Source organism: Lutjanus erythropterus, chromosome 19 (assembly GCF_056507025.1).
Source record: "Lutjanus erythropterus isolate fLutEry1 chromosome 19, fLutEry1.hap2, whole genome shotgun sequence".
NCBI lineage: Eukaryota > Metazoa > Chordata > Actinopteri > Lutjaniformes > Lutjanidae > Lutjanus > Lutjanus erythropterus.
In genome coordinates, this window is record NC_139335.1 from 177,501 (window position 1) to 187,484 (window position 9,984).

The 9,984-nt window shown below is 42.3% G+C and overlaps 1 protein-coding gene across 2 annotated transcripts in view; it reads right to left on the minus strand.

Annotated features, from left to right (window-relative positions):
• LOC146308892 (serine/threonine-protein kinase WNK4-like) overlaps positions 1 to 9,398 on the minus strand; it is a 107,435-nt gene extending 98,037 nt beyond the window's left edge. The window contains exons 1-9 of one of the 2 annotated variants that reach the window (XM_084744994.1): positions 9,105 to 9,388; positions 7,509 to 7,944; positions 3,259 to 3,431; positions 2,414 to 2,634; positions 2,117 to 2,274; positions 1,951 to 2,039; positions 528 to 747; positions 198 to 440; positions 1 to 102 (exon numbers count right to left, since the gene is read on the minus strand). The exon at positions 1 to 102 is cut by the window's left edge and continues 94 nt beyond it. In XM_084744994.1, the coding sequence (XP_084601120.1) occupies positions 1 to 102; positions 198 to 440; positions 528 to 747; positions 1,951 to 2,039; positions 2,117 to 2,274; positions 2,414 to 2,634; positions 3,259 to 3,431; positions 7,509 to 7,877 (1,575 nt within the window). In that variant the 5' untranslated portion in view covers positions 7,878 to 7,944; positions 9,105 to 9,388. Of the gene's footprint in view, positions 103 to 197; positions 441 to 527; positions 748 to 1,950; positions 2,040 to 2,116; positions 2,275 to 2,413; positions 2,635 to 3,258; positions 3,432 to 7,508; positions 7,945 to 9,104 lie in introns of both variants that reach the window. The other variant, XM_084744995.1, reaches the window with a different exon arrangement.
• Positions 9,399 to 9,984: the final 586 nt, after the last annotated feature.

Genomic DNA, 9,984 nt, shown 5'->3' on the forward strand with positions numbered 1-9,984 from the left:
CACTGGGCTGCTGCTGGATGACACTATAGATGATGTCACTGTTACCAAGGGCGGGGCTTGTATCCAGGCAGTGGCAGGATCTGAACCAGCAGCTGAATCCAGCTGTGAGTTTGAATTGGACAAAGACGACTTCACTTTCTGATTAACGATCAAATTAAATATCAGCTGATTGGTTTATCAAACAGCTTCAAACACACCTGATTGGCTGCCTTCTCACCACCAGAGGTGCTCATGGCAGCCACAGGCTTCTGATTGGTTGGTTCAAGTGGTTGGGGGGTGGGGTCAGACCCCTCCTCGATGCCGGCTTCCTTCTGGCGGTTCAGAGCTTCCTCCTGCAGGCGGCGCCGTTTCTCTCGCTGGCGCTTTATGGCCGTCACTCTGTGTCTGATCGCCTTGGCAACCAGCTTGTAGTCGGCCTCACACACAAAGCCGAGCACCACCTGAGAGACAGACAGACAGACAGACAGGTGAGGCCCGCTGCCGGCCCGCTAGGTGATGTCATCAGTGTGATGTCATCAGGCAGGTACCATTTCCTGTGCGACCTCCTCAGGGATGTCTTTGTACAGCTCGAACAGGAACTCGATGGCGTTGTTGTCTTTGTATTTCCCATGCAGCTTCTTGTTGTGGTCCATCCGGAGCCAGAGCTTCAGTGCCGCCTTCACGCCGTCGTCGTCCTCGGCGAGATCCACGTGGACGCCGAGCTGCTCCTGGAAGAACCGGTGATCCAGCAGGTCCTGAACCGTGAACCTGCAGAAGTAACCGAGAGACAAATCGTCATCATGTGACCAATAGGGCTGAAGCCTGAGACTGACCCCGCCCACCTGTCAGCCACCACCCATCCAGCCCTTCGCCTCCACCTGCCGCCCGCCGCCCGCCGCCCGCCGCCCGCCACAGAGTTATCTAAGTTCTTCCATTCACGTTGATGTTATGTTTTCAGAACGGTCTTGGAAGGTTAATTATAAATTCCAGGAACGTTTTAGAACGTATTAGAAAGAGGGTTTCTCTAACGTAGAACTAACAATGCAGTTATGTTCTCAGAATTTTCTGACAGGTTATTTGAATGTTCCAGAAAGGTTACTTGAATGTTTCCCATGAACATTCCCTTGTCTTACGGAAAAACTATCGTTATGGTAACCTTTCCAGAGTTTTTTTTTTTACTGTTCAAGTTTACTAGAATGTTCTCAGAGGGTTCTGTGAAGGTTAGTTGAATGTTCCCACAACATACCTCACATGTTACAACAGGTTTTTCAACTGTAGAGTTAATTTAAGGATTAAACACTCTGAAACTTAGTTGAACGTTTCAGGAAGGTTCCCAAAATGTTCTGGGAATTTCAACAAGGAAGGTTCCACTTGTTGAAAAAATATTTGTTTAATGTTTTTACAGTGTTGAGGAAAGATTTCAGGAATGTTATTGGAACATTACATGTTAGCTGGGGAGAAGGGCAGGTCATACCTTCATCATCCTGGGAAAAAAAACACATCCCTGAAGATTTTATATCAGACACACACTAAAGTTTTTAAAGGTTTGAATTATTTGAAATGTTCATTTTAGTTCAGTTATTGTCTGTAAGTTTTATTTCGTCATGAAGATCTGTAACATGAAACATCATCGATTCATTGACTCTGGTTTGAGGAAAAATAACAGCAACAAAACATTTTAATGGTAAAAAAAATCTTCTGGGACTAAAACTTGAATAAAGTGAGTTTAAAAAGTGAAATCAGTGAATAAAAGATCCTCCCCACTCTGAGCTAATGCTGCTAATGTTCACGTGTCCTAATCAATACTAATTAACTGACGACTGATTGTTTCCATCGAGGTAAACGATCAGTTCATGTTGCGTGACTGCAGTGAGTCAGGGCATCCAGCAGGTGGAGCTGCTTCAGTCAGTGAGCTGCAGGTGTGACAGACACCTCACAGTGTGAACGCTGCGCTGCGATTGGTCAGTTTACCTCTCGCTGCTGTTGGTTCGAATGCAGCCTTCAATGATCTCCTTCAACTCAGGAACTTTGACTTTGGCGAAACTGTTTGGTTTGATTCCCTGAGACACAAACGCACATCGTCAAACATCTGCACACAGACAGGAAGTGGATGGGACTCAGGTGGGCGGAGCCTTACAGTGGTGACTTTGCGGTAGATCTGGGCAGCGTTCTGACACTCGGAGTATGGATACTCTGACGTCGCCATCTCCAGGATGCACATACCGAAGGCATAAACATCCACGGCCTCGTCGTACTTCTCCTCATACATCTCTGGAGCCATGAACTCTGGGGTCCCTGAACACATCACCAGTCACAACATGAAGAAACAGCTAACTGCTAATGGCTAACTGAAAAAAGTGCAATTGTTTCATTTCAGCAGGTTAAAGTGAACTTTTTTGATCTGGCCGGCTCTCCGTACTCGCCACGTTCTTACCGATGACGCTCTTGGCGAAGGAGGCCTTCTTGAGTGTGGCGAGGCCCAGGTCTCCGATCTTAACGGAAGCGGTGGGTCCGGTGATGAAGACGTTGTCACACTTGAGGTCTCGGTGCAGGATGGGGGGGCAGCGCGAGTGCAGGAACTGAAGCCCCTTCAGGATCTGAAAGCTCCAACGCTGCAGGAGCTTCAACTTCATCTGACGGAACCTGCGCAGGTACCTGCAGGGTAAACAACACGTACAGGTGAGTCTGATACTACAGGTGAGTCTGACCCCACATTTACACCAGGCGCGGCTGCGCTGCGGAACGGCTGCGCAGCGGCACGCAAAGAAATAGAACCCATTCTAGTCAGTGCTGTAATTTACACCAGAAGCGCCGCGGTGCGTCTCAGCAGCGTCCCAGAAGCGGCTCGGCTCGGCGCTCCGCGGAGAATACGCAACGGGTCTATTTTCGACGGATGGCGTGTCAATTGGCACAGAGCTGGTCGAACGGGCAGGAAGTCAGGCATGGAAAACAGGGGATAATCCGGTTACAGTAACAGTAACCCATGCTACTGAAATTAGGGTGAGGCATTCAGGAACTAAACTGTGTGTGGGGCATTCAGGAACTAAATGTGTGTGGGGCATTCAGGAACTAAACTGTGTGTGGGACATTCAGGAACTAAATGTGTCAGAAGGTAAAAGATAAACCAGTTGCTGCTGTGACACTTCAGATGTCTCAGGTTTAATTTATCTAAACTTCTGACAGAATTTGGACAAAAATGTGTTTTAGGGTGAAAACACATTTTACAGACATGCAGATAAAAGCTGCAGAACAGGTTCTGTCTATCTTTTGTGGACTCACGTCTTCAGGGTCCCCGATGTCATGAGCTCCGTCACCAGGATGGTGCATTTGTGGCCCCTGAGCATCGACTTCCAGGAGTCAAAGAATCGGACGATGTTTGGATGCTGCAGAGCTTTGAGCATCTCCACCTCCTCATTGAACCTCTGCCGCTCCGCCTTGTTCAGACGATGAGTCTGAGGGGTTCAAAAGGATCAATTAATACATTAATTAACCAATTAATTAATCAATTAATCAATAAATTGATGCTGCACTGATGGAACAAATGAAACACCCGAGAAACACTTCAGACAGCAACAACAGGCGGCTGACGATCTGCTGACATGATAACACAAGAACGTCTCATATTACTGCAGAGCATCATGGGAAATCAGCAGGACACACACACACACACACACACACACACACACACACACACACACACACACACACACACACACACACAGGACTGATGTAGTGTAAACCTCAGACTGTATTTTACACTCTTACAAATAAGGGATTCAAAACGGTTCTTCCTGAAAGGCTGAGGTTCTTTCAAGAACCATCTGCTTCTGAAGAACCTTTTTTGAAGAAATGGGTCATCGAGTTCTCTTTGTAAGACTGAGGGTTCCATTTAGAATAACCATTTTTGGAAGACAGAGTTCTTCAAGGATCATTGAAATTCTCAAGGAACTCTTTTGTTAAGGGTTCTTTGGACCATAATACAAAAAGGGTTCTTGATAGAATCCCCTGGGTGGGTTCCAGATAAATCCCACAGTTTCAGGTGGAACCTTTATAAAAGGTCCTACCAGGAACCAAAAAAGGTTCTCCTATTTGGAAAAGCCAAAGAAAGTTTCTAAAAGGTGCTGGTTTGTTTGTTTGTTGTTTGTGAGGAGAATAATAAAGTTAACTGATCAGTTAAAAGTGAAAATGTTCAAACTAATAAAGTTAAACTTGAAATTTTTCAGACAAAAAGTGACAAAAACTTCAACGTGTTTGAGGTTTTGAACAATAAATAAAAAAATTAACAAAGATTCACTTTGGTTTAAATAAATAAGATCATCTGGAAAATAAAAAAAATAACTGAACAAACAACAACAACAACAAACAACTGTGTGACTAATTTCGTCATTAGTTAGAATTAATTAAAACCAAATGACAAATAAAATAAAATGTAACAATAATAATAATAAATACATTGATCATTTAAATGTTTCATCTGGTGACCTCTGAAGGTCCTCGACCCGCAGGTTGAGAACCATAAACACACAACAGGAAGTTCATCACAGAGAAGAGCTGACCTTTGACCTCTTTAACTTTGTGTGTGTGTGTGTGTGTGTGTGTGTGTGCTGTTATCAACATCAACCAGCAGCCATCTGTCCAATCAGATTCTCTGTACAGAAAAACAAACTGCTGAGTCACTGCTGACTCGTTATCTGACACACACACACACACACACACACACACACACACACAGTTTGGGTGAAATTGAAACATTTGATGGTTTCTGTGATGATGTCACAGCAGTCGACCAATAGCAGGCCAGTGTTGAATAATCTGACTTCTGATTGGCTGTTTTTGGAGGAACCAGAGCTAACTTCATACATGATCTCTACAGAACCCTACACTCTTCCAAAAAGGTTCTTCCTGAAGGGCAGAGGTTCTATCCAGTTCCTAAACATATGCTTGTGAAGAAAGGCTTTATCAAGGGTTCTCTGTAAGACTCGTGATTCCTTAGGAACCCTTTTTGAAAGGAAAAGTTCTTTAAGGATTGTTGAAATCCTTGAAGGACTCTTTCATCAAGGGTTCTTTGGACCATAACATATAAAGGTTCTCAGTAGAACCCTCTGAGTGGGTTCTAGATGAAACTCTTACAATGAAAAAGGGATCCTCAACAGAACCCTGTGGGTGAGTTCTAAATAAAACTCTTCAAATATAAAAAGGTTCTCAGTAGAACACCCTCACTGTATTCTACATAAAACCCTTGGAATTTAGAGGAGTCCTCAGAAGAACTCCTGGGCACCCTTAGACAGTGGAACAGTTCTGGATAGAACCCACAGAGTTTTTCATCTTGTTGCATCTTTATCGTAGTTTTATCTTGTTCCATCGTTTTTCCGTCTCGTCCCGTCTGTCCTGTCTGACGTCCTCTGATGATCCACCAGTCAGTCGTCTTTTCTGTGTCTTATTGTTTCGTCCGTTTAGGTTGAAATCAGTCTTGATGTTGAAAGGCGGCGCACATTCATCCATTCATCCATTCATCCATTCATTCATTCATTCATTCATTCATTCTTTTTCTGTAACCGCTTATTCCTGAAGGGTCGTGGGGGGCGGAGTCTATCCCAGCTGACACTGGGTGAGAGGCGGGGTTCACCCTGGACAAGTCGTCAGTTCATCACAGGACAGACGAACTCTCACATTCACACCTACAGACACTTTAGAGTCACCAGTTAACCTGCATGTCTGTGGACTGTGGGAGGAAGCTGGAGAACCTGGAGAACCTGGAGAACCCGGAGGCGGCGCACAATGATGCAAAATAATCAATAATCAATGATTCACCTCAGAGTCATTAAAACTAAAGTAAGGAGTCTGTTTATAAAATGTGAGGAGGAGAAAGTTCAGATATTTGTGTTCAGATGTCAGAAAAATAAAAACTCGAGTAACAGATACTTGAAAAACCTACCTGAGTACAAAAACAAAGTATTAGTACTTAGTTACTTCCCACCTCTGGACTTAACTAAAAGTCCTACATTTAATTTCTTGCTGAAGTTAAAGTATAGAAATATTTGTGTGTGTGAGTTAAATATTCACTCTGGAAGAGTCATAAATGTTTCAGTTATCACTGAACTTCCTCATTCTGAGCCAATCAGAGCTCACAGTCACCGTCCAATAAAACAATACAGTCTCTCTGTGACCTCAGATAACACACACACACACACACACACACACACACACACACACACACACACACACACACACACACTGAGCAGATCAGATTTCAACTCAAAGGAAGAAAAAGGTTTCTGTTTATTTTGTGGAATTCAGTGTTATAACTTTTATTTTGAAAGGTTCTTTATGAATGAATGTGTACTTCCTGTTGGTTCTGTTGGTCTAATCTGCTCTGATCCACGGTCCTCCATCACAGTGAACGTTACCATGACGATGGGGCTGACTTTAAAAGCTTATTAAGAGAACATACACACACAGAGTATGTCAACACCTCACAGTTTCTGATCAATAATCAAACAATAATCAAACAAGTCAACACACAGGAACGTCTAATTCTCACAACAAGAACAAAGGACTACAAGTTATTATCAAAGCTCTGCAGTCTGCTTAGAAATAATGGTGTTTACTAGAACCATAAACAGTCCTTCAACTTGTCCCCATAGGAGAACCCTTTTTGGTTTCTGGTATAAAAGTTCCACGTGGAACCATTTCAGTAAGTTCTAACTCAAAACCAACATTAAGAGTTACACTGAGAACATCTGTGAAAGGTTTCACCCAGAACCTCCTATGAGAGGTTCTACAGAGAACCCTTCCATGGTGTACTGGTGTACTGTTCTACCCAGAACCTTCTCTGAGGGCTCTGTCCAATACCACTCCAGGTTTACAGGTGTGTACAGGTGTGTGTACAGATGAGTACAGATGTATACAGGTGTGTGTACAGGTGTGTGTACAGATGTATGTACAGGTGAGTACAGATGTGTACAGATGTGTATACAGGTGTGTGTACAGGTGTGTGTACAGATGAGCACAGATGTATACAGGTGTGTACACAGGTGTGTGTACAGGTGAGTACAGATGGAAACAGGTGTGTATACAGGTGTGTATACAGGTGTGTGTACAGGTGAGTACAGATGGAAACCGGTGTGTACAGGTGTGTATACAGGTGTGTATACAGGTATGTATACAGGTGTGTATACAGATGTGTATACAGATGTGTGTACAGGTGTATACAGGTCTGTATACAGATGTGTGTACAGGTGTATATAGGTGTGTATACAGGTATGTATACAGATGTGTGTACAGGTGTATATAGGTATGTATACAGGTGTGTATACAGATGTGTGTACAAGTGTATACAGATGTGTGTACAGGTGTATATAGGTGTGTATACAGGTGTGTATACAGGTGTGTGTACAGGTGAGTACAGATGGAAACAGGTGTGTACAGGTGTGTGTACAGGTGTATATAGGTGTGTATACAGGTGTGTATACAGGTGTGTGTACAGGTGAGTACAGATGGAAACAGGTGTGTACAGGTGTGTGTGTTACCTGGAGCTCACACCAGGCCACCTCCACCGTGGTCTCGGTGTCCAGTCCTTTGTAAACCGTCTTGAAGGAACCTCGTCCGATCTCGATGTTGAACTTGAGGAATCGTCCGTCGGGAGACGACGCCACCGCCTGCGTCTCCTCTTCATCGCGCTCCTCCTCCTTTTCCCTCTGTTGCCACAGTAACACCTCCCTGTTGGAGTCCGACAGCGTGGCCGACGTCTCCTCCCCCGAGTCTGAGCTCACATCCTGATTGGCTGGAGGGTTCTCTGAGGTTGGCATGGTAACAGGAGATAGAGGAGGAGACTGTTCCTCTTCTGTTTCTTCTTCAGGTCTTTTCTTGATTTGTCCGTCAGTGGTCCGTGGCAGCATCCTGCTCAGACCCTCCTCCTCTTCAGGGGGTCGTCTCCTCGCACTGATGTCAGAGGAGTGGGCGGAGCTGCCAGAGGAGATTTTGTTAAAAAGATGTGCAGCTCACACTGTTAAATCTGATCTATTAATTAATTTGTGTTTATATTTGTTAATATTTACATCTGAAACAACTTCACTCTGAAATAAACTAATAAACAGCTGATAAATATCTAATAATTAATTAACAACTAAAACTGATATAAAACGTTGAAACGTGAAGCCTGAGTTCAGGAGGATTTTCATCTAACATCATCAAAACAACTAAATGATTTCATTGGTTACTGAGGTTTCCATAGTAACAACAATGATGCACTAATCCAGAAGTGGAACCAAGTCATTGTTAACAAGTCACAAGACTCAAGTCGTTGCACTCAAGTCCTGAGTCCACACAGGCAAGTCAAGGCAGACACGTCCTGAATCAAGTCCAAACTTCAGAGTTGAGACAGACAAGTCAACATGTCAGCAGAGAGACAGTGAATACTGACAGACGTGTCGGCGTCAAATTAAACCTTTGATGTTTCTCTTATATATGTTATAATTGTGTGTTTTATCAGTGACGTGTGTGAAGTGAACTGCAGCTGTTTGTTAATGGGACAGTGGACCAAACAAATAATCAATGAATCCTAAAAATGATTGACAGATTAATTGACAGTGAAAATAATCAGTAGTTGCAGCCCTTTAAAGGTGTTTTCTTCAGTCTGAAGACTCTGATGAGGTCAGCACGTCTCCACAGCAACACAAGCATTTTACAAACAAAATGTACTTTTTATCAAATATTGCTCCTCCTGTGATTTTAAAATCGCAGTTGATCATATTGTGAATTCAATACAATTTTGATTCATTGTTCCGCCCTATTTTATATATTATATATATTTATATATGTTATAACATGTTAAATAACATTATTATGTTATATTATTACATTACATGATATTGGATTATATTACAGTATGTTATTTCTGTGTGTGTGTGTGTGTGTGTGTGTGTGTGTGTGTGTGTGTGTGTGTGTTAGTGTGTGTGTGTGTGTGTGTGTGTTACTCACTGTGTGTGTGTGTGTGTGTGTGTGTGTGTGTGTGTGTGTTACTCACTGTGTGTGTGTGTGTGTGTGTGTGTGTGTGTGTGTTACTCACTGTGTGTGTGTGTGTGTGTGTGTGTGTGTGTGTGTGTGTGTGTGTGTGTGTTACTCACTGTGTGTGTGTGTCAGCAGAAGCAGCGGGTCAGTTAATGAAGCTCAGCGGAAAAACTGGAACCAGTAAAACCAGAGCAGAGACCAGCAGCTTCTCAGAGTCATTAAAAAAAAGAAGAAGAAAACATAACAACGAAGAAGAAGAAGAAGATCAAACCCTCATCATCATCATCATCCTCCTTCTTCTTCTTCTCCTTCATGGTGTTTGTGAAGAGTCATGTCTGCACGCGCTGCTCTCTGCCTGACAGCACGAGCTCTATCAGCAGAGACCAGACAGCACGAGCTGCAAACAAGCCCCGCCCACCCGACACCTGTCACCTGACGAAAAACACACCGGAAACACGTCACACTCATAATTATCTTAACTGTTCTCTTTCACCTAAACTTTTAAATGAAACTCTTACAGTTTCTCACTCACTGTGACGTCATCACCGACATGATGAATGAATAAATAAGCAACAAACAAACAAAGACATCTTTCAGTCTCTTTATTAATTTAATCTGTGCAAAAAAATATCTAAAACTTTGTGATGTTCTTGAAAGAATCAGTTAACAAAGATAATTAAACATGAATATTTATTTATTTTGTTTATTAATAACAATTTTCACAAGATTTGTTTTTTATACTTTCAGTAATTTTATTTGACATATTTTGACATTTATATGAGTAATTTGTATCATTGTATCATTTATTATTTGTATTTATTGCTTTTAAATGTTTTCTTTGTTATTTATTATCATATATTTCTGTTTGATTTTGTTCCTGACCTATTTATCATGGATATAATCTTTTATATATTTTTTAAATTATATTTTATTATTATTATAAGTATTATCATATAGTATTATTCAATATATATTTTATATTTAAATTAGTTTCAA